At 39.0% G+C, this 27,935-nt stretch overlaps 1 protein-coding gene across 12 annotated transcripts in view; it reads left to right on the top strand.

Annotated features, from left to right (window-relative positions):
* The window catches only part of Ralgapa2 (Ral GTPase activating protein catalytic subunit alpha 2), a 266,124-nt gene that overhangs the window by 54,427 nt on the left and 183,762 nt on the right, over positions 1–27,935 (top strand). For 10 of the 12 annotated variants that reach the window (XR_007594897.1, XR_007594898.1, XR_007594899.1 and 7 more), the window contains exons 4-10: positions 9,749–9,806; positions 14,470–14,513; positions 15,669–15,846; positions 17,034–17,149; positions 18,379–18,517; positions 19,383–19,582; positions 22,895–23,122. Coding sequence is in view for 9 of the 12 variants with exons in the window: in XM_050159621.1 (XP_050015578.1) it covers positions 9,749–9,806; positions 14,470–14,513; positions 15,669–15,846; positions 17,034–17,149; positions 18,379–18,517; positions 19,383–19,582; positions 22,895–23,122 (963 nt within the window). In the remaining 3 variants the exon portion in view is untranslated. The remainder of the gene's footprint in view (positions 1–9,748; positions 9,807–14,469; positions 14,514–15,668; positions 15,847–17,033; positions 17,150–18,378; positions 18,518–19,382; positions 19,583–22,894; positions 23,123–27,935) is intronic. The other 2 variants (XM_050159624.1, XM_050159625.1) reach the window with 1 other exon arrangement.

Below are 27,935 nucleotides of genomic sequence, written 5' to 3'. Positions count from 1 at the left end.
GCCCACCTCTTATGACACAATTTCATGCTACTAAGTGGAGGACTTGTGAACTGTATCATATATCTGCTTCCAAGGTTTTCAGTGTTGCATGCTAATACGTAATGAAAGGTTTTTAAATTTATATATTAGTACCCAATGGGAATGGTTTTGTGGTTTTGCATAGCTTGTGCTGATTGCTACCCTGGCCTCCCTGCAGAGCCTCTTGCTGTCTACTGGAGTATGTAACTGTATGGTCTGTAGGGGGCAATCTTCTGTCCCCCCCCCTCTCCAGTGCTCTCTTGTAATGCAGTTCTGCTTTCCATTGCCTTCGGGACTGTGATTGCACTCCCAGTGCTCTCTTAAGGGCCTCTTCATCAGGCCTCCTCATTCCTGCCATCTGTCTTATTTTCGTCCCCATTGGAAACCTCTTGGAAGTCCTCAGACCAGCAGAGAAGCTTTCTAGGGGTAGGGTAGACACTGTTTAGTTTTCCTGAAATAGCCTTCTCTTGTAGTCTCACCTCTTTGTTTTCTTCAAGATCCTGTTCAAAGGTATTTCTGCCTTTCCCCCTTAGATTATAACTGTCAAGGCAGGGATGTGTCTTTGGTCTCTCACATGGTGCCTGGCACAGAATGGGCACTTAACAAGAAAATTAATTAATTAAACAGCATACATGCCTCATGAGTAGTTCTGTGTTTTATTATCAGGTTTTGTGTGTTTAAAAGCCTTTTTTGATGAAGTTGGTCTTTCATAGGAGAATTTAACCAGCTTATACTTAAACTTTTTGTGAAATAGTCAACATTTTTACCTTTATCTTTGCTCTAGGAAGAGTTGCTGTTTTTTGGTTTGTGGAATATGCTTTGCAATTTGAAAAGTATTTATATTTTCTTTCATTCTGGTAATTATCTATAAATTAACAAAACAATATCATTCATTTTTTTTCTATACGTAGAAAAGGTGTTTAATTGTAGCCTTGTTTTTTAACCTTCTTTGTATTTTGTATTTCTCATTTCTCAGCATTTTAAACAATTTATATCCATGTTATTTTATTATAGTAGTTTTAGATGCTATTTCTCTTGTGTTAAGTGATTTGAAAAAAATCTATTTTTATTAGCATATTAAATACCAGTTATGTAAATACAACCCACTGCTATAGGATTTTTATTTCTACATTCTTACTAGAGAATTATTTTGATTAATATTTGTTGCTAGGATGTGAATTATGTACTTTGTTGAGGAAGGGATGATAATATGACTGATGTAGCTCAGGAATATCTTTCCTTGAACTTCAGATATGTCTAAGCATGTATAGTGATTGCATAATTTTCGGATCACTGCACCCCTCTTCTTTGATGTGTATGTCTCAAGGTAGCCATAATTTGCTGCAGATCCATTTACCAGGAACTGTATGCATTGTTGTGTAGGCCCTTGGTCTGCTTTGGTTTTCTGCTGCCCTCACATTCTGTCTGGGTTCTAATGCCTACTCAGTGGCTCGTGATCAGTTCATCACACTGTTCCTTGGAACTTACTGCTGAAGTTCCAAGGTCAGCCTGATTATTGTTGTTTGATGAATAAAGTACATTTTTGGTTTGGTTTTCTCTAGTGCTTTTAGTTTTGTACTGACTTTATAGCTTTGCCCAGGCATTTTCCTTTGTTCTTTTCCATGGTACTGGGGAGTTTTGTGATGTACAATGTCGTGGCACACGGATAATCTGCAGTAGTCTGGATTCATGCTATCCATCTTCATGTAGTTAATGTTTTCTAATTTCAGAAGATTATTTAATGATACATCTATTTTTTACTTTATACATTAATTTTCCTAAGTTTTCATTCTCTCTTCAATATTCACTTTAGTCTTTAAGAAAGTGAATCAGAAATGCTAAAACCAAATTATCTATCTATCTATCTATCTATCTATCTATCTATCTATCTATCTATCTATCTGTTTGTTTGTTTTTGAGGAGGCATTTCCATTTTTCTGTAGGATTGTCTCCTTTTTGGAACCATTGTCCCAGCTACATTGTACTTTCTTGGGATAAAGTCACCCTGCATGCCTTTTTACTCCTGTCTTAGTTAGGGTTTACTCCTACTGTGAAGAGACACCATGACCACAGCAACTCTGATAAAGAAAGCATTTCATTGATGGTGGCAGCTTCCAGTTCTAGAGGTCCAGTCCATTATGACCATGAAGGGGGGCATGGCAGCGTGCAGGCAGATGTGATGCTGAAGCTGAGAGTGCTGTATCTTACAGGCAATGGGAAGTCAATTGACTGTCACACTGAGGGAAGCTTAGGAAAAGAGACCTGAAAGCCTGATCCTACAGTGACACATTTCTTCCAACAAGGCCATACCTCCTAATAGTGCCACTCCCTTTGGGGGCTATTTTCTTCCAAACTACCATAGCCGCTTTATGTAAATTTAAGTAAACAATAATCTTTCTTATATGATAACCTTTGCCTTTATAGGTCTTCACTGATATGTCTTACTTTAAAAAATTATGCTCCATATTTATTTTAGATATCTTATTGAAATTTAACTCGTGTTTTTTCCTAAGCTAAGAAAATTATTGTGTCTTAAGCAATGACCTAATCATGTATTGTGATTTAAAATGTTTGGAGATACATTTCCATTTTAAGTTATCTTTATTAAATGCCACTTATTTAATTAATAAAATGCTGTTACTCTGTTGTCTTAGTTAGGGTTTTTATTGCTGTGACGAGACACCATGACCACAGAAAATATGTAATTGGGGTGGCTCACTTACAGTTTCAGAGGTTCGGTCCATTGTTATCATGAAGGGGAGCACGGTGGCGTGCTGACAGATGTGGTCCTGAAGAGACAGCTGCGAGTCTGACAATGACTGAGACATTGGCTGTTATCCTGAGCATAGGAAACCTTAAAGTCCACCCACACAATGACACACTTCCTCCAACAAGGCCATACCCACTCCAGCAAAGCTACACCTCCTAATAGTCATACTCCCTATGGAATTACGGGGGACAACTACGTTCAGATTACCATACCTACCACGTTAGGGTAGTGTTCCTTCCTTTGTGCATGTGTGTGTGCACCTCCCCTGTATTCAGCATATCCATCTTATTTTTAAGATTATTTGTTCATGTTAGCTCTGTCTCACTTGAATTTAAAGGTTCTAAACAAGTGCGTGTGTGTTTTGTGCATGCATGCACGGGTGTGTGTGTGTGTGTGTGTGTGTGTGTGTATGTATGTATGTTTGTCTGTGTATACTAAAACTAGAATTCCTTTGATTTCCTTTTGTAATTTTTCACTTGTCTATTTGTTCATGTCAATGATTATTAGGAAATATTGTGTGCTAGGCACTGGTCCTGATGTTGGGGATAGTAAGTATATCACTAAAGTGTGCGTCCTTTCTCCCAGGGAATCCCAGGTATAATGGCAGAGTGGGCCTTATGCCTATCTACCTGAGAAATATGCTGGTAGAGGATCTTTTTGAAGTGGTCTTATTCCAGGAAGTGAATTTTCAGTTTGGTCTTTACAGTGACAGTATGAATATGACAGTATGGAGCTAGTTTTCCTTACTCCACATACTGACAGATTAAGTAGTAGAAGGGATTTCTGGTATTTAAAAAAAAAACAGCATTTTTTAAAGCTAAAATATATTTATTTTATTTTATTTTTTGGGCTGGGGTTACTTACTTACTTAGTTTGTTTGTTCGTTCATTCATTCAGTCATTTTTTTAATAGCCCAGCCACAGCCTCTCCTTTCTCCTCTCCTCCCACTCTCTTCCCTCTGCCCTCCCCAGACCACCCCTCCTCTGTATTTGCCCAGAAAGGGGCAGGCCTCCTGTGGGCATCAGCAAAGCCCGGCATAGCAAGCTGCCCTAAGAACAAGCACCTCCCCTGTATTCAGCATATCCATCTTATTTTTAAGATTATTTGTTCATGTTAGCTCTGTCTCACTTGAATTTAAAGGTTCTAAACAAGTATTAATGACCAGTGAAAATAGTCTGTCTATATAAGAGTTGAGTAATTCTATATAAGAGTTTTAGTAACTGGTGAGAATCCACCGGACAGTAGCAAAACGTTGTCTGTCTTTAGGTTGACGTGGAAGCATGTGTGGTGTGCTTGTGGGCTCTATGTGCATGGGTCCTTCTGAAGCCAGGCACCTGTAGAATCCTTTTGTGAAAAGACTGCCAATTCTCATTCTAAGTTTTCTGCACATTGTTACTCCCAAGGTCATGAAGCTGAGATGTCGGTTCTCTGAAAGGAAGTCTTCTGTTTTCTGCCAGGGCAGCATCTTCTGTGTGCACACATCGTGCCCTGTAGCTGGCCTGGGGAAGGGTTGCTCCCAGGCTCTCCAGTCTCACGTTGAACGGGTTTAGTTGGTTGTTTCAGGTAGATTAACTGGTATGCATTAATATGTAATATCTTCCCCATGCTTTCCATGTAGACTTGCAGTCAAGTGTGAATCAACTTGAATATACTGCAATCATCTGGTAATAATTTGGGGGAAAAAAGCTTCCTATCTAAACTAAATGAAGGCCGGAGTTTTAAAGTTCACTGTGGCATCTTGTATGAACTCCGACTTTTCCGTATTATTCCTGGTCATGCAGTGGGTTCTGAAGAAAAAGTAGCTGTGGATAATCAGTTAAAAGAACGACAGATTCCCTGATGTGCTGATCGGTAGTAATACCTAATTTCGATTTTGAGTGTGCTGTAATGGATTACCATATAGATGCAGCTGAGACTGAGCATTAAATAGAGTCATGTGTTTTCCAGAAAAAGTAATATTTATTCACACTGTGTGGCTTTCTTGAAATATTTTTTTTATTTTATACTCCGGTGAAACTACAAACAAGATGTCAATAGCTTATGTGGCATTCACAGCAGTGTAGCTTAGAGTATCAGCTGCAGTACAACAAATGCCAGATTGCATTTGCCTCACCAAAAGTAGGCTTCATCTGGGACATCTGAGGCACAGGCTTAGCATTTAGACTAGGTAGTGGTGTTTGGCTTTATATTTATTGACCCACATAGGATTTAATCCATAAAAACCAGCCATCACAATGTTATTACAGAAAGAAGTGACAGTGAGGGATTGTTCCAGGCTCTGAATTGTTGTATTAAGTTCTGTCATTTGGGGATATATTGTTTTTAAAAAATTATGTTGTTTGTGTGTGTGTGTGTGTGTGTGTGTGTGTGTGTGTGTGTGCGCGCGCAAGTGTTTGTGTGAGTACATGTACCATGGACAGAGGACAACTTGTGGAACTCAATACTCTTCTTCCATCATGTAAGTCCTGGGATTGAACTCAGGCTGCAGGGCTTGGTGGGAAATGCATGTATCCATTAATGCATCTCACAGGTGCTTTTTAGGAACATTATTAACTCAGGTATTAGACATGATGTGTTATATCTAAACCTTAGAGTTTATTTCTTAATATCTTTAAAGTTGACCGATTTTATAAATCTGAATAATTTTGAGAAATAACAGTGATTGTCTTGACTTTAAGTGTATTGGAGATGATTTTTGTGGCAAACTTGGACAGTATGCAGACATCTTTATGCCCATCTACTTGATATATTTATATATTTTCTGTTTTCTCATATAATATATTCATATATGCACACATATACATGCTTACATAAATACACGCACACATATTTAAATATGTTTGAGAAAGGATTTCTTTGTGTAGCCCTGGCCATTCTGGAACTTGTGCATTAGATCAGGCTAGCCTCCTACTTAGAGATCTGCTTGCTTCTGCCTCCTAAGTGCTTAGATTAAAGGCGTGTGCCACTACCGCCCAGCCTGTTTTCTTATATTAAACGGTGCTTTTCTTTGTTATATATTAATAAAAGAAAACTGAGTGAGGAATATAAATCTGTGTTTTGGAAACTGAAAAATGTGACTCAGTGCCAGTTTGGTTTCCGTTAAAAGTTAAAAGTCTGCAAAGCAAAGGATATATCAGACATTAATCTAGATTAAAACAAGATCCACCCTGAATCATTAATTCACTTAGCATCTTCTTGAATAATGGTATCCAAAGGTGATCCTGCCCTGTAGCTGGGAATTTCCTTTAAAGGCTAATGCAGAAGAAGGTGTGCCATCTGCTCAGACAAAATGAACTGTCAGGAAGCAGGCAGCAAAGCACAGGAAGACCTCAGAGCAACAGACTTCATATGAAGCTACTTTGGAAACAAAGCTTGGGGGACATCTGGGCTCCTGAAGTGGGACAACACTTCTTCAGTGTTTCAGCCTTTTCATCTGATGGGAACTACTAGTTAATAATTTAAATATTACTGTGCACATAAAAAGATGTATTGCTCAGATTCTTCTTCAAGAATTTGCCACCTACTACAAGAGTGGCATCAACTGGTACCCTTGGCTGTTAGTGCCTTCAGCTTTCCAGCCCTGGTTATACTTTTCTTTCCACGAGCCTGGAACATAGAGTCTCAATTCTATTTGTTTGGGACTTTGCCTTAGAGCTCCCTCTCAGCTGGCAATGGCTCCCCTGCTCATCCTGTTTTCTTCCCATTCCTTCCCTGGTGCTCCTCTTCTGCCAATTGTTTCTAATAACCCAATTGTAACATATTTTCCAAAGACCTTATCTTGCAAAGATTACTATTAATTTATTACCAAAGACACTGACTGACCTTGGCCCTCCTGTGGGTCTAGGTGGCTCTTGAGTTGTTGGTTTGGCAGCAGCCTAGACATGGCATCCTTCATGTTAGTCCAGTTCCAGAGTTGCTGGTGCAGATGATGCTTTCCAGCTGGCTGTGGTTATTTCTCTCTGTAGGCTCCCAGGTATTGTATTCCAGGGTGTGGCAGGGCTTGGGTGTGTGTGGGTACAAGGGGCATTAATGATTATGTCCTTTTGGTAGGACAAGGCTCATGTGAGTTTTTGTTGTCATGCTATAAAGCAGGACTTCCTAAACTTTTTCTATTCATGATCCCCTTTTGTCAGAGAAATTTGTACTCTACCTTGGGTATATAGGTATAAAATGGGTATCCCAATGAAACATTTTGTGATAATAGACCACAAACTTATTTTAAAATAGTCATTTGATATACATGTAGTTTTACCATTTATTAGAGATGGAATCATGTTTGCATAATGATAAGACAGATGTGCTTATTTTTACCTTAAGAATTAGATTTTAACAAAATATTTGAAGTAAGATATAGAGTCTTCAGTTTTTCACAGTTGATCACTGTTTTTACTTTATGACTGTCAATGTTGAGAATGCCACTCTGCATAAGTGCAAACTGTAAAGTAGCAGAAATACAGTAAGGCCATTTCAGAAATTGCTAGGAATTCTGTCCTAATATTGTGCCAAATTCTTATAAACTTAACCAACAGTTTAAAGAATCAAGCTCACCAATGCAATAGAAACCAAAGATGCACAAATTTAATGCTTATGTTCTGAGGAATGTTTGTGGGAAAATAGTGAAAATCTTTGATGCCCATAATTAAACCATTATGTTTCTATAGGAGCAAAAAACTTTGTGTACTTTGTAAAAGCACTACAATTCATAAATATACAATAGACTCAGATCTGAGCTGTGGGGTTTCAGGTAGCATTTGCTGGCATTGCATGCAAAGTACAGAGTGTGTGTGTGTTGTTTGTTTTGAACCAAGTCTGCGATAAAGTTGTGCACTGCATCTTGGTCATGCACTGCTAGCAATACCTTAGATTCATTACATGTTTGATTTTGGATTAATTTTTGGTTGTTGCTTGTTCAGAAACCTTGTACTTTTGCCAACGTTTTGTAACTCCTATACTGTTAGGTGATGTTATTTGGAATTGCACCTCGTAGTTTAAGAAACTGGCTTATAGAGAACTGACTTTTTAGGGATAAGATGTGGCTCAGTGGGAGATCACTTGCTTAGCAACTGTGAGACTGTCAGTGGTAATAACTGACTTTTACATCTTCTGATTCCCTTTTAAATGTATTTTATTTTTAAAGCTGTGCATGGTGGCCTATACCTTCAATCCTAGCACTCAGGAGGCAGAGGCAGGTGGATTGCTGTGAGTTCAAGGTCAGCCTGATATACATAGTGAGTTCTAGGACAGCCAGGGCTACATAGAGATACTGTCTAAAAACAATCATGTATGTGTATATGTATGTTTGTATTAGTTAGGGTTTCTATTACTGTGAAGAGACACCATGACCACAGCAACTCTTATAAAGGAAAACCTTTAAATGGAGTGACTCACTTATAGTTCAGAGGTTTAGTCTATTATTGTCACATTGGAAAACAAGGCAGCATGCAGTCAGACATGATGCTAGAGAAGGAGCTGAGAGTTCTTACATCTTGACTCACAGGCAACAAGAAGTGGTCTGCGACACTGTGCATGGCTTGAGCATATATGAGACCGCAAAGCCCACCCCCACAGTTTCATACTTCCTCCAACAAGGCCATCTTACTCTAACAAAGCTATACCTCCTAATAGTACCACTCTGTATGAGTTTATAGGGGGCCAATTACATTAAAAACATTGTAGTGTCTGTGTATGATGTTTGTGTGTGTGTTTAAGTGTTCATTTTTGCATGCTTATATGTGTGACTACAGGTATGCACATGCCACAGTGTGCACCTGGAAGTCAATGGACAGTTGTTGGTTCTTGCTTTCTGCCCAGTTTGAGGCAGGCTATCCTGTTGTTCACAACTGCTTACAGCAAGCTAACTTCCGGAGATTCTGCTTGCCTCCCATATCCTTGTAAGAATGCTGGGATTATAGACTCATGCATCTGCGGGATGCAAGAATAGGAATTTCAACTCACAATGATAATGTATTACCAATGCCAATAGATATATTTTAACTATTTGCAGTTTTCTATATTAAAAGAAAAGTAGTTGCTAGGACAATGAATTGGCTTAGTGGGCAAAGGTACTTGCTGCCAGCCTGACAACTCACTCCAATCTCTGTTAGCCACTGTGTAAAGAGAAAACTGATCCCCATTGTTGTTCTCCAAATATTTTAACTAGTTATATTAAAAATAAAAGGAATCTTATAATTTAAGTATAATTTACCACAATGTATTCTAGAATGGGGATTTGAGGAAGGTCATTCTCATCAATTTGGGCTTTAGTTTTTTTTTTTCTTTCGTAAGCATAATAAAATCTTTAAAGTTGGTTGGGAATCCATAAATGAATATAATATATTTTGATTAAATTCATTCCATTTTCAAATTCTCCTCCAACTCCTCCCTTACACCTCTCAACTTTGTGTGCTCTGTCTTTAAATCCATGGATCACGTAGTGTTTCTTGTATGAGCATGGACATAGGACCATCCATTGGAGCATAAGTAGTCTCCAGGAACCATATCCCTGAAGAGCAGCTGACTCTCCCTCGCTCAACAGCCAGCTTTTGGTAATGAGGACTACTTTATTAGTCCATTCCTCTTTTTCTTCTGAAATTTATTTGTTGTCCACTAATGGATGCTTTCATAAGTACAGTCCTAAAACTGGCCAGGCAGTGGTGGCACAGGTTTTTAATCCCAGAACTCGGGAGGCAGAGACAAGAGGATCTCTGTGAGTTTGAGGCCAGCCTGGTCTACAAGAGCTAGTTCCAGGACAGGCTCCAAACCTTCAGAGAAACCCTGTCCCAAAACAAGAACAACAACAACAACAATAGGCCTACTTGTAGGCATTAACTTTATGAGATTCTTACATACATATTAAATTTATATTATACTTATTTATTTATTTATGTGTTGAGGGGGAGGTGAGTAATATGGGTCTATCACAAAAATTTACTTAATTTTTAAAAAATTTTTATTTTGTAGAAAATACTGCAGTTTCTACCTGAACGAATTTTCTTTCGATGGCATTACCAGAGTATAGGTAAGATGAAAGCGAACAATGTATTAGTGATATGAATTTCTACCAGTTGAGGTCCCAACAATGCTTCATATAACTAATACTATCAAAGTAGTGTATAGAAAGAATTAAAGGTATGGTAATTTAAATCAAGTCCAACTTGGACTTTGTAGGAAGATCTCTCTCACCACCACCACTGATTGAGTACAGAGAATAAGTGATTGGAGTGTTCCGCCCTGAATGCATCATTTATACCATATCTCTCCCATGAAAGGCACAGGAAATAGCTTCTAAGAGGGCATGGAAGGAGTGTAAGAGTCAGAAGTGGAGGAGGGCTGTTGTAGTCACGAACTCACAGTGACTGCAGCTGCCTGCACAAGATCAAGTCTGTTAATATTATAGGATGGGTTAAAGAAATATTATAGGATGGGTTAAAGAAAGCAAAGGTGCTATAGTGGGAGGGGTCCAGCAGGTAGTGGGAAAAGAGATTGTATATGTGTATTAAAATTTCAATTAATAAATTAAAAAAAAATCAAGTGTTATTTTAAATGTACCCTTTGAGGTGTAGTCCACGGGCTCCCCAGGAACATGCTAAAGATGCACGATTTCAGGCCTTAGTCTGACCTACTGAGGAGCATGGTGGTCTTCTAACAAGAGACACAAAAGGATTCCTATGCACATCAAGTTGAGAAACACTGATCTAGAGTATTTTTTTTTAAATAATTGTACATTATTCCTTACCAAAAAAATTATTCTTTAAGCCTGCATTATTGATACAATATTTCTGTGTTTGAATGCTTTAAGATGTGGCAGCCAGAGGGAACTTGAAATAAAGCAAGTAACATTGCTGTCCTTTCTGCCCAGCTCTTTACATCTGACAGCACAGTTGCAATTTAAAATGCCCAAGCTGCCCCATTCCAGGGAACCCACTGTGAATTCTGCATGTTCTTTATAAAGAGTTCCTGCTTTTGTCCTACCTGTAAGACTCTGTCACTTCATACATTTTTTTTCTTCTTTACCCGTTGGCTACACTGGAGGAAACCATAACCCTTGGAATGGAATCTTCTTTATTTGATATTTTCTTTCACTATTTATTGAGGGAGAGACAAACCTTTGGGGGCAGAAACAAAGGGCATGCCACCATTCCTGCTTTGGAGGGGCCTCTCACCCATGGATAGATGAGAAAAGTAATTACAGTGAATTGTTGCTGTGTTGGGACTATAGTGCAAGGGAGAAGAAAGGTAGATGTGTCTACCCAGGAGAAGTTGAGGGGACCCTTCAAGAGAAGTCACTCCACCTGAGCCTTGAAAGGTGAGCAGGGCTTCGTGGCCTGAAAAAAGATAGCATCATCAGTAGATAGTCCAAAATTCAGAGTTCTAATTTTAATTTAAGATTATTTCTATGAAAATAGGTAATAAGCTCTTACAGAAACTGAATTTGAGTTTTGTGTTCAAATTTAAATTTTTTTTTTTTTGATTTTCGAGACAGGGTTTCTCTGTAGCTTTTGGTTCCTGTCTTGGAACTAGCTCCTGTAGACCAGGCTGGCCTCAAACTCACAGAGATTCGCCTGCCTCTACCTCCCGAGTGCTGGGATTAAAGGCATGCGCCACCACCGCTCGGCCTCAAATTTAAATTTAAAGAATATAAAGCATGTACACTAAATACAACCACGGAACTTAGTGACTGAATCTTTATTCTGAGAGAGCTCCTTAATCTTTAAATCTTTCAAATAAGCAAAAAAAAAAATCCCTTATATCTGAGAAGGTTTGCCTAGCACTTCTTGAAGCTTTGCAATTACTTATTTAAAATAGGATAAAAAAATTAAAACTCCAAAATATCACCTAAAGAGGTACCCTGAGGACTTGTGAGATTCTGTGGTGTGGTAATGAGAGTAACTGTGTGCAGCATTTTTGGCTGTTCAGGTAGCATCGTCATGGCCAGGATGAGCTAACCAGGGCACCCTACTTATCTAAGTTTGTGAGGGAATGGCTGTAAGTCATGCTCCTGTGAGCATGGAGCCAGTTCTCTTGGTTAAGCAACAGCCCCACAGCTTGGCCTTTTTTTCACCTTGGTCATCTGAAACCTTACTTTTCTTGGAGACACTTCTGTCTCAGGATCATGGAGATGAGGTCATGGCCTTTCTTTATGTAGTGCTAATTCCAGAAATGGCTCAGCACCCCTCTCCTTGGACTATGCCAGCTCTGTACAATGTTGTCTCATCTCTCTTTTTCTTGATGGTCTCGTTCTTTCCCTGTCTTTCTCCTTGTTGCCTATAAGCTCATTGCCCCTCTCCTCCATCCTCAAGCGGCTTCCTGCCCCCCCTTTTTTTTATCAGATAGATTGTTGTCTGATCACAGACCTCCATCCTGCTAGTCTCTTCTTACCTCCTCACTTCTAGGTCACCTGTTCTGATTTTTATTATTTATTTTTATAAAACAGTTTTATTGGGGGCAGAATAAAAAGAATATATAAAAATTATCATGATTGTAGCATCACCCCAAATTTCCTCAACCTCCTTAGTAGCTCCTCTGTTCCCCTCTTACCTACCTCAGCCTCAACCACTAATACGGTTTCACAAGATTCCCAAGGTATGACACCGAAAGTAAAACCCGTAAAAGAAAAATTTTGATAAATTGGATTTCTTCAGATCCACCACTGGTCTGTCTTTGTATTTTTTAGTCTTATTTAGATGGAATCACACAGCACTGTTCTTTTTGTTTGTTTGGTATCTGCCTTAAAGTTATTACTGTGATGAAATACCATGACCAACTTGGGGAGGAAAGGGTTTGTTTGACTTACATATCCTGGATGGCTGAGGGAAGCCAAGGTAGGAACTCACACTGGAGTTGATTCTTGCTGACTTGGTCCTCATGGCTTGCTCAGTCTTCTTTCTTATAGAATCCAGGACCCACCAGCCTAGGGTGGTAAGATCTACAGTGGGCTGATCCATCCTGCATTTCCCACCAGTTAGGAAAATCCTCTATAGGCTTGCCTACAGCCTGAGGTTATGGAGGTATTTTCTCTATTGAGGTCCCCTTCTCTCAAATGACAATAGCTTGTATCAAGTTGACTCAAAACTAGCTAGCACAGCATCTTTTATGCTCTATTTACTTTGAGATTCATCTGTATGCTATGTACTAATCGTTCATTCCTTTTCATTTCTAAGTAGAACAGTATTCCATTGTATAGCTTTGCTATCATCTGTTGATCCATTCTCTTAATGATATAGTGTTCAGTTGATTCTCATATTTGGCTGTTATGCATAAACCTACTGTTAGACATTTGTGTACAGATCTTTAGGTAGGAATAAGCTTTCCTATCTCCTCTACAGCACACTTAACTGATAAATTGTTTTTTTTGCAGAGTGGCTGATTCATTTTATGTCCTCAGTAGTGTCATGGTCCAGTTAATAGCAGGTGTTACGGTCAATGTTTAGTTTTTGGCTGTGCTATCTCATTGACTTATGGTCTTAAACTTTTGTTCATAGAATTTCTGTGTCTCTGGTAACATGTGTTTCAAGGCTACCCGTTTAAAAGTTGCATTGTTTTATTTTCTCAATTTTTGTTTTTGGGGTTCCAATATTTTAGATGGAAGTCTTATCAGATATATGCCTTGGAAATATTTTCTCTATATTTTGAACAATGTTTTTAATTTTTGGAGAAGTCCAATTTACCATTTTTTATGGGTCAGAGAAGCCCCAGAAACTCCCTGTTCCCAACAGTACATCAGTGCAGACCACAGTGCTGGAAGGTGCTATTCAAACTCCTGGAAGAGAAAAGGTGTCAATAGTTTTAACTAGCCGTAAGCCTTATAGACTAGAATGCTGCCCTGTCAGACAAGATGTGCCCACTGTTGTGCAGTTAGCAGCCACTCTAGTTCATACTCACAGGGCACACAGAAAAGTCGGCCTGACAGTATGTGTGGCTTCTAAGTTTATCTCAGGGAATGGAGCAGAGATTTGACTTGAAAACAAAGGTTTTTGATTGTGTGACTAACTTTCTCACCAGGGTCCCACAGTTTGGGGGATAAAGTCACCTGAAATACTAGTATACAGGGAAAATTATGCCCAATAATTTAATACACTGCTGAATCTTGGGGCAAGTCCCACTAGAGAAGTAGAGTGCTGTGTCTTCACAAGGGATTCACAGCAGAACAACCGCTATTCAAAATTCGGTATTCCCAGCATCTGGGCCTGCCTCCACCAGAATATACTTTTTCTGGTGGATTGACCTTCTGATTGGTTAGCTAAAATCTCACCGCATAATCCTGCAGACTGAAGCAGTTATCTTTTCTTCTGTGAGGTTGTTTGTCTTTGATGATCAGTCTTACGTTTTTGAAAACACATGCATTTTTTTTCCTTTCTAAAGCTGATCTTTAAACAGATATTTTGAGTACTATTGTGTTAAGAACACTTGCTGCTCTTGCAGAGGATGTGGGTTTGGTTCCAAGCACCCTCACATTGGGTAGCTTACAACTGGTTGTAATTCCAGTTTCAGGGAATCCAGTGTCCTCTTGAGATCAACTGCACTCACAGTGCCCACACATATCTGTATGCATGTTTACATACATCATATATACACACATAAATAAAAATAGAATAAAATAAATGTAGATATTAAATATTCCCTCATATACCTTAAATATTTTTAATATACTCTATTTCTAACCAGTTGTTTTAAACTTCCAGGCTCAACTTTAAAGAAGCTTCTACACACTGGAAACTCTATTAAGGTACTCATTTTTGATGAAAGTATAATGGAATATTTCTTTAAACTTTTTTAGATTTATTTATTTTATTGTATGTGTTTGAGTGTTTTGTCTACTTGTTTGTATGTGCACCACATGTGTGCTTGGTGCCACCAGAGGTCAGAAGCGGGCACTAGATTGTCTGGAACTCGAGTTATGGATGGTTGTAATTAAAGACTGTGGGAACTCTTCCAGCATGTTTCATTTGCATCTGATAACACACTTTAAATTCTCATTTACTTATGTATTTTCTTTTATTGACATCTTTTTAATCATTTAGGACCGAAAAGGAGGAATGTGTGTCTTTGAATTCTGAAGCTAGGGTAAGACGGAAGTGAGTGTAGAGTGAATAGGGACGCGTCTGTTCACTTCTGTTGGTGCTTCTCACCATTCGGATCATGGTGAAGGTGTGCAAGGGCGCTGAGGATTGACGCAGGCAGGGAAGTAGGGAAACAGCCCTATGTCTCTTACCCAGGTCTTCAGAGTCCCATTTAGCTCCAAAGAACATTTTGTTAACATGACTGAAATTCTGCTCTGTTGTCTCATAGTGTAAATGTGGAGAGAGAGTATCTCTGCCATTGCTCCTATGGACAATTGAGCATTGATGATCGGGATAGTGTAGTCTTACAGAATGAAGCGCTATTGATAATTCAGTGGGAGCCAGGCACTGCTCGATGTGCCTTATGCGTGTTAGCTCGGTCAGTCTTCCCATTTCGCAGATGGGCAACTAAGACATAGAGAAGTCAAGTGATTCTCCATCTATCATAGCTAGACAGTAGCAGAGGGTAAATTTGAACCCAGGCTCCCTAGCTTTGGTGCCCAGTCTCTTAGCCATTGGACTACATTACATTCTTGCTTCTTAATGAGAGAAGAGCTTGTGTACTTGATATCTTTATCCTCTCCACTACCTCCCTTTCTCTTTTTGCGGGGTGGGCAGGATTTTGCTTTGAAGTTCATGCTGGCCTGAAACTTGAGATTTTCCTATCTCAGATTCCCAGGTGTTGGGATTACAGATGTTATACCACTATACCATACCTGTTATCCTCTCTCTCTTTTCTTAAGACTGATGCTGTATTGCAAAGCATTTCTACAAATATGTGTTAAATGTTTGATTTTTGTTGATTTTAATTTTGTTTTTAGATAAGATGTGAAGGAATCAGACTGTTTCTTTTGTGGCTTCAAGCACTTCAGACAAACTGTGCAGAAGAGCAGGTGCTGATTTTCGCTTGCCTGGTGCCTGGTTTCCCAGCGGTCCTGTCATCCAGGGGCCCCTGCACACTGGAGACACTCATCAACCCTAGCCCTAGTGTAGTTGATGGTAAGCAGCATTACCAGGGCTGAATGCTAAAATGACATTTTTAATTTTTACTTTTAGATATATATATATATGTGTGTGTGTGTATTGTGTGTGTGTGTGTTTATGTGTCTATGTGTGTATCTATAAGTGTATGCCTTATGTGTGTGGGTACCCGAGGAAGCCAGAAGAGGACACCAGATCCCTCAGAAGCTTCCGTTACAACTGATTGTGAGCCATATGTGTGCTGGGAGTAACTGGTTGTGGACCATATGACATGGGAGCTGGGAGCCAGACTCAGGTCGTCTGGAAGAGCATCAAGCCAAGTGCTCTTACCTTCCGAGCCATCTCTCCTCTTGAGCTTACCTTGAGGTTTCCTTGGTGTTGATGTTCTTGAATAAAAGTCTAAAGATTATTGCTTGTGATTCACAGAGGATTCCTAAAGACATTTAGAATCCATAGGTTCAGCCCACAGTACCACAGAAAAGAGTAAAAAACCTGGGTACATGGAGTGGTGGCATAAGCCTATGATACCTGCACTTGGAGGTGGAGGTAGAGGCAGGAGGATTAGGATTTTAAGGTTATTCTTGATTGCCTAATAAGTTTGAGACCAGCCTAGACTGTATGAGAGACTCTTGTCTTAAAAAAACAAAACAAAACAAATGAACAAACCAGAACAAAAAACCTGGAGCCTATTTTCTACTAAATTATAGTGAGAATATTTGTGAAGTGACAGAAACAGGAGTGGAATGCAGGGGCAGATGTTGGCTGTAGTATGAAGTAACAAGTGCTTTGTGTCAGCTAATGAAATTTAAATGTCCCCCCTATCCACCGCCTTTTGTTCTTATCACTAGTGTTTCTTTAAGAGGCCATTCATCTCACTTTGCCAGCTGTGTTTTTCCATGTAGCATTTATAGAAGGACTGTAGTGGCCTCATTGGTCTATCTGTGTCCTGTGAGTGTGAACTTACTGTGTAACACTTCATTGCATTGGATTTTAGGCTAACAAAACCAGAATTTGATGGGAAAGAATGGTCCAGAGGAAGAAAAGGCTTCATGGACTTTTATGCTGGGCCCTAAGCCCTAGTTCATGCTGGTTTTGGGTGCAGTTGAGCAGTTCCAGTAGCTGGATAGATGTGTTGTAATAGAGACCATTTCTAAACTCCTATTTAAAATTGATGAATAACCTCATAATTATTTTTTACCCTTTAGCAAAAATATACCCAGAAGAAATCACCCCACTTCTGCCAGCCGTATCAGGGGAGAAGATTGCTGAGGACCAAACCTGCTTTTTTCTTCAAATACTGTTGAAATATATGGTTATTCAGGTCAGAGGAAAAACCAAGCTGTCTCACTGATTGGTTTATTTTTGTAGGAAGGAGAATCACTGCCTCTTTTCTTTCTGTGTGTCTGTATTGCTTTCACTGGGGTGATTTTTATGTAGTGATTCATTAAACACAAGGCATGCATTATTGCTGGGCCACTTCAGCAAGACTTGGTGTGAGTACTTTTTGTGTGAGTTAAAGTATTACATCATTTGGCGATTTCATACACAAATGAAGTATATTTATATCATCTTCATACCTCTTTCTGCTACCTCTTCCTGTCTCTTCTTTCCCCATCATCCTTCTAACTTCATGCTTCCTCCTCTTCCTTTTTTTTTTTTTTTTTTTTTTTTTAAATGTCAGAGTCTCACTATGTAGCTCTGGCTGGCCTGAACTTGCTATATAGATCAGGCTGACCTTAGACTCCACCTATGGCTGCCTCCTGAGTGTGCCAGCTTACCCAGCACCTCTTTTTAAAAATAACCCATTGAGTACAATTAGAGCTGTTTAACTAGATGTGCTTATATGCAGGGCCATCTATTGGACCATGGGTAGCCTACCATGGGCCACACTGCTGAAGAAAACTGACTCTCCTTCACCCAGCAGCTACCACATGCCAAAAGCTCCTCCTCTGTCCATTTTAGAATGTTGACTGACTTGACCCTGTGAAGGCAACCACAGCTCCTGTGACATGCCCTGCCCTGTCTAGGAGACAGCTATTTTGTCGTAGTCCTTCTTGACCTCTGACATTTAGAGTTTTCCAGTCCTCCTTCCAAGATGTTCCCTGAGCTATGGGACAGGGGTAATACATACAGGTGTCCTAGGTGGGACTGAGCACAGTCACTTATTCTATGTACTTGAACAGTTGTGAGTCTCTGTATAAACCACCATCCAGCACATCAAGAAGCTTTTCTGATGAGGGATGTGAGGTGCTAACTATGGGAATAAACAAGAGTGTTTAGAAGGCAGTTTGATAGTGTGTCCCTTTAGCAAAATAAGTGGGATCTGCCCTAGGGCCTGTGATACTCAGTCATGGGTTCTTGGCCAAGTTTACAATACCTAAAATTTGTATCATCTTTTGAGCTTTGTTGAAATATGATTTCATTATATTATTACCAATATTGTCATTTAAACATTTATAATAGGAATCTTAATCTAACATCATTTCATGTTTGTATATATTAATTTAAACTGTAAATATACATATGTTCTTTCCCACATATTATCTACAGGCTGCAAGTTTGGAATGGAAGAATAAGGAGAATCAAGATACTGGTTTTAAATTTCTTTTTACATTGTTTCGAAAGTATTATCTTCCTCATTTGTTTCCATCATTTACTAAGTTAACCAATGTCTACAAACCTGTACTTGGTAAGTGCTCTTTGATTCCTGTGTGGATGTCATCCACAGAGAAACTACACAGTAGATTTCATAATAATCCCTTTAGGCAAAATAGTCACACTAAGTTCATATTGAATGGTAATGTTATTGTGGGAAGATAATGTTACTTAATGAACAATTCAATTATGTGAACTCACTAAGAGATTTTTGCCTCATGGAAATAATTGAGGCAGGAGAATTGTGAGTTAAAAGCCAACTTTAGCTACATGTAGAAATTCTGTATTTAAAAAGAAATAAGAAATTATTTATTGTCAATGTTTTAGCTTCAACAAGGTACTCCAGGAATATAGGAAGTAGTTAAATTACAAGGTAGGGCTTATGGCAAGTTCCTATCTCAAATCCAGCCATATAGAATTCGTATTTGATGAAAGTAATGAAGATTGAGTTTCTGAGTTCATTTAGTTGAAAAGTCTTGGCTTCCTAAGTGTCGGGATTACAGAGTTGCACCACCATGAATAACTTTAGATATTTTTTGTTAAAGTTCATGTTTGCTTTTAAGTTTGTTCCTGTCATAAAATAACATTAAATTAGCTGTTCAAGAAATGAAGATATATTTACTATTATAGTCTCAAATAATCCTCAAAATTGACCAGTTAGCATATTGGTATACTATTGCAGTATGTAGGTAATAACAGCCACCTCTTTTTATTTATATTGCAAAACACAATTAGAAAGAATGAAGCCTTCTGGAAGATGCTATTTTTAAACATTTATAGGTCATCATCTTTAGTTGCTATTCAAACAACTAAATATTTGTTTATTAATTGAAACCATTCATAGAGATTATGTAATGTTAAGATTCACTAACTTAATCATGTTTTTTTCATCCTATCAGAAATTCCCCATTTGAGACCAAAGCCAATATATGTTACTGTAACTCGAGATAATGAAACAACTTACAGTACAAAAATTCCATACATGGCAGCGCGTGTTGTTTTCATTAAATGGATTGTAACTTTCTTTTTGGAAAAAAAATATCTAACTGCAACACAAAACACTAAAAATGGAGGTGATGTATTGCCTAAAATCATCCAGGTATGCCAGCCATTGTTTAAAATCTCCTTTTTCTCACATAATAAACACACTTGCACATTAGCAAAGTCACTGACTCTTAGAACTGTGGTTCTTGTAGGTTTTGATTTACTGGCTCATTTGTCTGCGGGGCTGAGGTTTCAGAGGGAGCTTTGGTCTGAAGACCTTGTCATGCAGTACTGGAATTGCTACAAGAAGTCAGTCTCAAGGGCAAGGAGAATTCTGAGAAGATAGCTCTTATGGGTACTCTTGTGGGTACTCTGCTGCTTCCCTTCTTTGCTTAAGTGTTGTGTCTTCTGAGCACAGTCACAGGCTCTTGTCTTCATCAGTCACCAGTAGCTGGAAGGCCCTCAGGTTATGTAAATGTGGCCTATGGAGTGGGCTCATGCTTTCCCATATTCTCTGGCATCTCAGGAGAGGGTGTGTACTAGCAGCTCAGGATCCTGGGGTAGCTATTGCTTTATGATGCTGTTCCTAGAAAGAAGTCTACCTTTGTTTAAGGCCTTGATAAAAGACTTCTTAGGTTGAAGGGTCTTCAGTACGTCTGCTTGGTAGAGTACTTCTGTTTTTCAGAACTTAGAGATCAGTCACATTACTGAAGGGTCATGGCTTTATGTAGGTTGATTACTTTTGTTTCTTGTTCCCAAGAACATGGCTAGCAAGTATAGTGCACTTACTAAATATTTGCTGATATCAAGGGCGTTCCAGACAGTGACAGGACATTGACCCAAGCTGGGGAAACATAAGCTGGAGGAAGCAGATCAGAGTTGGTATACTTCAAGGTCATTAGTGCCTTGATGGAAGGAGGACTACCAAACATCTAGAGCCTGTGGATCTGCTGTAGAGGACTTACTGGAGACCCAGAGGGCAAACTTGTTTTCAAAAGCATCTCGGGATAAAATTACAGTAAGAACAACCGAGGGCTTGCTGAAAGCTCAAAACAAAACCCTTTAATTTCATACTTTGGAAGTTAGAAGATGAAATGAAAATGGTAATGATTATATTTATTTTCTTAAAATTTTTATTTCAAATTTAAAATCTATTGTTTCATAGGTCTAGAATGAGTGAACTAAGTGAGGTGGTTATACACTTTTAATCCCAGCACTCCAGAGGCAGAGATAGGTAGATCTCTGAATTTGAGGCCAGCCTGGTCTACAGGGTGAGTTTGAGGATAGCCTGTACTATTGCACACTGAAGCCCTGTCTCAAAAAACCAAAACCAAAACAAAACAGCAACCACAAAACAAAACAAAGCAAAAAGTTACTGTCCTTGTCAAGGTGATCAAAACTGTTTCAAACAACATACAAGTTTTATAAAATATATTAAAAAATATTTTAAAGTTCTGTTTCATAAGAGAATTTACATTTTTCCTGAATATAAAGTGGTTTTGGTCTTCTGTTCCCCAAGTGAAATAATGTCCTTGTCTTGGTCTCAAACTAGTTTTTTTTGACAGGGAGAAACAGCTAATCACGTGCCTTTTAGACTTAGCTTCCCTAGCACTAGGTATATCTGCTCTTACAGATTTTCTTGTTTTTGTGATATGTTACTTAGATCTTTGTTACTGTGGCAAAAATACCTGAAATAGTCAATTTAAAATGTTTATTTTGGCTCATGGTTTAGAGGCTGAGTTTATGGTCATTTAGTCCTGCTGGTTTGAAATTGTACATCAGGGATTGAAAAAAAAAAGAGAGAGACTGCAAGGCAGCTGGCATATTTATTTGTATAACTCTTTAGTTATATTAATAAAACATTACTTTTACTAATTCTGAGACAATTCTCCCAGTGATCTACAGGCTCTTGGGACGAATGGATAGAACAATGACACACATAAGCTGACATCCCAGCAGAACTTTATACATTTGTTTGTTGACTCTGTTGTAGTATTCTCTGTTGCTCTTGAGCTTTGCAGAGGCAAGGATAGGACGTGCCGACCACGTTGGCAGATCAAGATAGAGAAACTGAGTGTCCTCACTCTCAGGCAGCACCGACAAAACAACCGAGACATTCCCTCAAGAGTTGCTTTGTGGGTAGTGGGTGTCCGTATTTATACTGACCCTGAAAATGAGCATGCATGAGCAGTGGGGTTGAGAGGGTGCCAGGGTGGTAGAGCGATTGATATGGGGAGTAAGTGACAGTCTGTGTTATATGGATTTCTGAGCTGAGCTGTGATAGTGCTGGCCTGGTCCTGGTAGGCATGACTGTTCCCTGATAAGGCTTTTTTTTTTTTTTTTTATGTTCCAGAGGACTAAAAGTCATGTCTGCATAGACCAGCAGGATGGACTCATGCTAAAAGAGCTTTGAATTTCAGCTGAGTCTACTGGATGGGAGACAGGTCTCTTTCTGGAGCTAGTTCTTCATACTTATACAGCTATCTTTTTAGCTCCGGAGCTTATGTTTAAATGACTTGATGCTACATAATTCTCCATGCTGTTTTAGTTATTTCATTGCTGTGGTATAAGCTGCCTCAAAATGTAGTGTCTTAAAGCAGAAACCTTTCAACCTTATTTTTTGATTTTATTTGTGGTACAGAATCTGGCTTAAAACAGCTTGTGTATTTTATGCACTCTTGGGTGGTGACCTTTAGCTGGGGTTGGCTGGTCTGGAGGATCTAAAATGACTTCATTCCCATGCCTGTTAATGCTAGTTGGAGAGAAGCCTGGCTCATCTTGAACTAGTCTACACTGTTTCACTAGCAAGATCATTTGATTTCTTATGTGGCCCCTGGGGGCTCCGAGAAAAAAATGTTTTAAGAGTTGGAAAATGTTAACTGTTCACCTTTTGGGCCTGGTGATTCTCAGTGCTTTTGTTATAAGCAGTCTTCCAAGTTTTCACACCTCTGTGGTAGTAGAGTAAATGAGAAGTGTAGCGCTCTGGTGTGATGATGACACACATTGCATTTACACCTTATTTTGTGGTTTCACAAATGCAAATTAAACTTTTTAGCTGACAAAATTTCACAGCCCTCTTTCCTGAAATAGCTTCGTAGTTTTCCTGTTAAAGTCACTGAGTTGAGAACTGATTATTTGGTTTATTAGAAAATTGGTAAGGAGAGGTTCAAGAGTCATGTTTCCGGCACCTTGTGATACCCTGTGCAAGTTGATGGTAATCAGAGTACTTAGAAAAAGGCAAGACCTGAGTCTGGGGATGTGGATCAGTGGCAGAGCACAAGCTCACTTATGTGAGATTGTAGGTTCCTTCTCTAGTACTGCAATATTCACAGAACCCAAGAGGCAATGAGCAAGACAAGACTCACATTTTACTTGGTACTGGTGAGTGAGGATGTGGATCGCTGAGACATGTGATGACATTTTCCAGACTGGTGGTGGTGGTGCAGCCCAAGAAAAGGTGCCCGAGCTGGATGGTGCTGGGTCCACAGAGCAGGACAAAAGCCATTCTAACAGCAGCACCTTGTCTGACCGAAGACTCAGCAACTCCAGTCTTTGTAGCATTGAAGAAGAGCATCGAACAGTGTATGAAATGGTGCAGCGGATCCTCCTGTCAACACGGGGTTATGTGAATTTTGTGAATGAAGTATTTCGACAGGTCAGTGTATGACATACATTCATGAAATTGAACTCATCTTTGTTCTTGAGTTAGTCAACTTCCCATTGTCTAACACAAGCCCGGGGGCATCAACTTAAATATAGGAGGTGTATTTTGTCTCAGTTTCAGAGGTCTCAGTCCAGGGTCACGTGGTCCTGTTGCTTTGGGCCTGTGGCAGGGTGGAATTCAGGTAGGGACAGGAAGCAGCTAAGCCTGTTTACTTAGTGGGTGGTTGTGAAAAAGAGAGAGCCAGAGACTAGAGCCCTACAGTCTTCTTTGAGGGAACATTTTGCCATGACCTTTACTATCACATTAAGCCATACTTTCTTAAAAAGTTTATGTCACTTCTGAATAGTGCAAGCCAGAACAAGATTACACCTGGGCCTAGGGGAGGATGTGGGTATTCCAGATCCAAATTGTAGCATTATTGCTTTATTTATGATACAGCAAGTGTTGATAATTTGGCCCAAATTATAGAACTAAGTAAAGGCCCTTCCAGGCCCACTTTTAGTTTGTCACATGTTTCTATGACCCACAAAAAGTTTTTTTTTTTAATCATTATATAATGAAGGAAAGAGGTAGGTTGTTGACAGAGCTTTTTGTCCTGCCACATCCCATAGCTGTTTAGTCCCAAAGAAACACACAGTCTTACATTAATTTTAAACTGGTTGGCCTATAGTTCAGGCTTCTTATTAACTCTTATAACTTATATTAGCCCATAATTCTTGTCTGTGTCAGCCACGTGGCTTGGTACCTTTCATCAGCGAGGCATTCTCATCTTGCTTCCTCTGTGTATGGGTGACAACTGCAGACTAAGCCTTTCCTCTTCCCAGAATTCTCCTGTTCTGGTTGCCCTGCCTATACTTCCTGCCTGGCTACTGGCCAATAAGCATTTTATTAAAATACAAGTGACAAATCTTTACAAAGTACAAGACCATTGACCCACAGCAGTAGGTGGATAGAAAGCCAGCTATTCTTAGTACTTAGCACCAGGTGAATCCAATGTTCCCAGAGCTTCAGAGCTCACACAACCCAGAGGGTTTTTCAGAAAGTTGTATTTTCCATGAATCGTTGTGTGACATGAGTATGTGATAGAAATGTTTGTGGCACAGGAGAAAAGAAATGGATGAGAAAGGGAGTAAAGGGAGAAAGGCATGGGTTTCATCCAGGACAGTGGAATATCATACCTCCCATAGTAAGGTGCTGGGAAGAGCTGAGGCAGGAAGCAGGAAAGAGCAAGGCAAAGAGAATGAAGGGATCAGAAGCCAGGCTGCAACTGATGCCCGAGGTTTGCAGCAGGGTTGGTGCTGAGTGGGACATGACAACATTTGGGATCAATTTTGACTAGCATTTTGTGGCTAGCCAATTTTATTACATTATCAATTTATCTTATAAGGGAAAAATGTACTGCTGAACTGCGATTAAAAGCCAGTAATCCTAGAATTTGGAGGCAGGAGGACAGGAATTTAAAGCAAGCCTCAGCTACACAGCTAGCTTGAGATTACTCTGGGCTCCATGAGACCTTCCTTGTCTCAGAAGACAAACTGAGTAACTAACTAAATAAATGTGTCATTATCAGAAATTGATTAGGAATCATAATATATAGGGTTGTTTAATCTTAGTTTTGTATTTAGCAAATCCTTCATCTTACTTAGTTCCACAACCTTAGAGTACAGAGTATTTGCTTTGTTGTATATTGTGCTTTTTCTTTTTCTTTTTCTTTTTCTTTTTCTTTTTTCTTATCATTGAGTGGTTTCAAGAAGGTATCCCCAAACTCACTTTCTTTGGTCCTTTGAGAATAGTGAATGTAGGTTTTTATTTTTTGTAGTTTATTTTGTTTTGTTTTTGTTTGCTTGTACATGTAGCCAGAAGTTTATTTGGGTGTAATAATCTTAGGTTTACTCTTGCACTTAGGAATTTGTAACCAGACCTCTTTCAACATACAAATGAGATCCAGGGAGACTATAAGAACTTCAGTTCTAAAGTTGAAACTTGGGGATTTGTACTTTTAAAATTCTGAAAAACATAAACTTGAACATGTTTGAAGTAAGCAAGAAACTAACACCTGACAAATACATACTAGAAAAGGAGAAAACAGAATTTAAAATGAAAAATAGTAATAATTGGGATGTTTATTAAGCCAGAAGGGAGTTTCAGTGTTTAGTCTTAAAGCAGAATGGTGGCATCAGAAGACACACTAAATTGAGTAAAGAAATGATCCTGCATGCAGCTCAGAGTGACAGGTGAAAACTGGGACAGGTTGGAGCAGAGGCTCTAATAAGGAGGCTTGGTAACTTCCTTGCTTCTCTCCCTGTTGTCTTTGCTTTCTATTCAGTGAGAATATCCTGCAATAGCCATAGATTTTTTTCCCCCTTTGAAAGTCTGAGTATCTGCAGCATTTTTACATAGGCATCAGTTGCTGCATAACTGCCTGTGCTGGCTAGTTTTCTGTCAACTTGACACGAACTAGAAGAGGGAGCCTCATTTGAGAAAATGCTTGATTAATATTGGGCTGTGGGTAAGACTATAGGGCATTTTCTTAATTAGTGCTTGATGAGAGAGGGCCCAGTCCTTTGTGGGTGGGGCCATCCCTGGACTGGTAGTCCTGGGTTATATATGAAAGCAGGCTGAGCAAGACATAAGGAGCAAGCAAGGAAGCAGCACCCTCCATTGCGTCTGCATCAGCTCCTGCGTCCAGCTTCCAGCCCTGTTTGAGTTCCCGTCCTGAATTTCTTCAGTGATGAGTGATAGGGATGCATGAGCTAAACGAACCCTTCACTCTTCAGCTTACCTTTAGCAATGTATTTATTATGGCAATAGAAACCCTGGCTAAGACACTGCACAAAGTCAAGTTTTGTTGCTACCTGGTGAAACCAACCATTTCAGAGAGAAGGTGATGGGGAAGAGAAGAGCTTTATTGACAACAAGTTGGAAAGCTGGTAGATGAGGACTCTTGGGTGTTTAAAAAAAATAGAAACATTTTATGAGGAGTTACAGGTACAGAGCTTTATAGGGATTGATTTGGGACAGGGACATAGAGTGGACAGACCTTTGAAATGTGCAGAAATGGCAGTAATTATGACTTTTCTGTAGTTTGCTTTTCTGATGCACAGACTGTTGGTATCCATAAGTCAGCAGAGGTTCTGTGTTTGTTCTGTAAATCTAAAGAAAAGTTGCTGATTAAATAGCTTTATGTCCCATGCCATTTTAAGGTCTTTTCCTAGGAATAGCTAACTCTGCAGTTACAAAAGTGTGTGGAAGGAATCTTTCATCACAGGATAGCTGAAGGCAACTGTCTCTGCAGAACAGGGGAGGATAGCTAAAAGAGCAACTTTCCCTGAGTAAGGTAGTGAAATGAAGCTTCTCACAAAAGAAAGAATTTAACCCAGAGGTGTCCTTTGTAGCAAAGTTGGTGAGAGACCTGCAGCAGACTGCTCAGCTGTGTGACAGCTGAGCTCAGGGATTTTTAAGATGGATTAAAACCATCTGAAAACTATGAAGCTAGACTATTAAGATAGAGTTTCCCCTCTGTAGCATTAGTATACATTTAGTTACTATGCCTTCCTGTGGATTAAATAGTTATTGTTGAAAAGCTTCCAGTTTTAAAATTTATTTAAAATTAAAATATAATTGCAGCATTTCCTCACTTCCCTTTTCTCCCTCCACCTCATATCCTCCATAATGAATTCCACATTACGAAATGAATGTGTTTTGCCAGTGACACACTCCTTTAATCTCAGCACTTGGAAGGCAGAGGTAGACAGATCTCAGTGAGTTCGAGCCCAGCCTAATCTATAAAGTGAGTTCCAGGACAACCAGGACAGTTACACAGAGACACATTGCCCTGAAAAACCAAATCAAACAAACAAATAAAATGTATATATGTATACCATACTTTTCAGAACTGCTATATTATATGCTACATAATATATATATACATACATACATACATACATACATACATACATACATATATCGTATTCATTTAGAATTCTACAAATGCCCTTCTTATGATATTTTGTTCCTTGCCAATTTTCTGACCTAGGATAATTTCCCTTTAGGTCTGAAGGACAATTTTTAGTATTTTCCTCTATTGGCAACAAATTTTCTTATCTGAAAATGTCGCTTTTGAAGAATGTTCTTTCTGGTGCTCTATTATGTCTATCCTGGTAGCCATGTGCTCTCTGCACTTTGAGGAACATCAGCCCTTGTTTCTGTTTAACAGGCACAGCGGGCCATGTGGTTTGTTGCTTTGAAAGAAATATGTCCTTTTTTTTTTTTCTTTTTCTTTTTGCCTCTTGACTGCTTTTAATGTTTTCTAGTTTAATTGTCTTTCGTCTTCAGCGGTTATGCTGTAAAATTCTTGTATCTAGTCTGCTTGCTTTTGTGATTCGTGATTGTGTGGATTTATTCTTTCAGCTCAGCCACTCTTGCATACTGCTCTGGTCCATATTTTGTGACTCCGTCTAGCTCTGCATAGGGTGACCTTGTTATTGCATTGCCTCTTTGCCTCTGCTTACTATTTACTGCATGCTAGAGATTTCCCTCATATTTCTCCCAGTTTTCACTTCAGCTGGGTCCCTTTTGCCCAGCCTATATGTACATAGCTTTGAATTTGGATTGTTTTGTATTCAGACTTCACTTACTTCAGGTTCTGATATTCCTGATATATAGATTTTTTGTTCATTTGTATCTTGTCTGGTTTTTTAAATTATGATTTTATTCAAATTGACTTAGCATATTTTCCATGATATTTAGTAGTATGTTATTTATTATATTGTCTTAGATGTTTGTAGAAATATTTTTGTGATAT

This window comes from Alexandromys fortis, unplaced genomic scaffold (assembly GCF_014885135.2).
Source record: "Alexandromys fortis isolate MF-2015 unplaced genomic scaffold, M_Fortis_MF-2015_v1.1 scaffold_115, whole genome shotgun sequence".
Classification (NCBI taxonomy): domain Eukaryota; kingdom Metazoa; phylum Chordata; class Mammalia; order Rodentia; family Cricetidae; genus Alexandromys; species Alexandromys fortis.
Note: the sequence above shows the minus strand (reverse complement) of the source record. Positions and strands in the feature narration are given on the sequence as shown.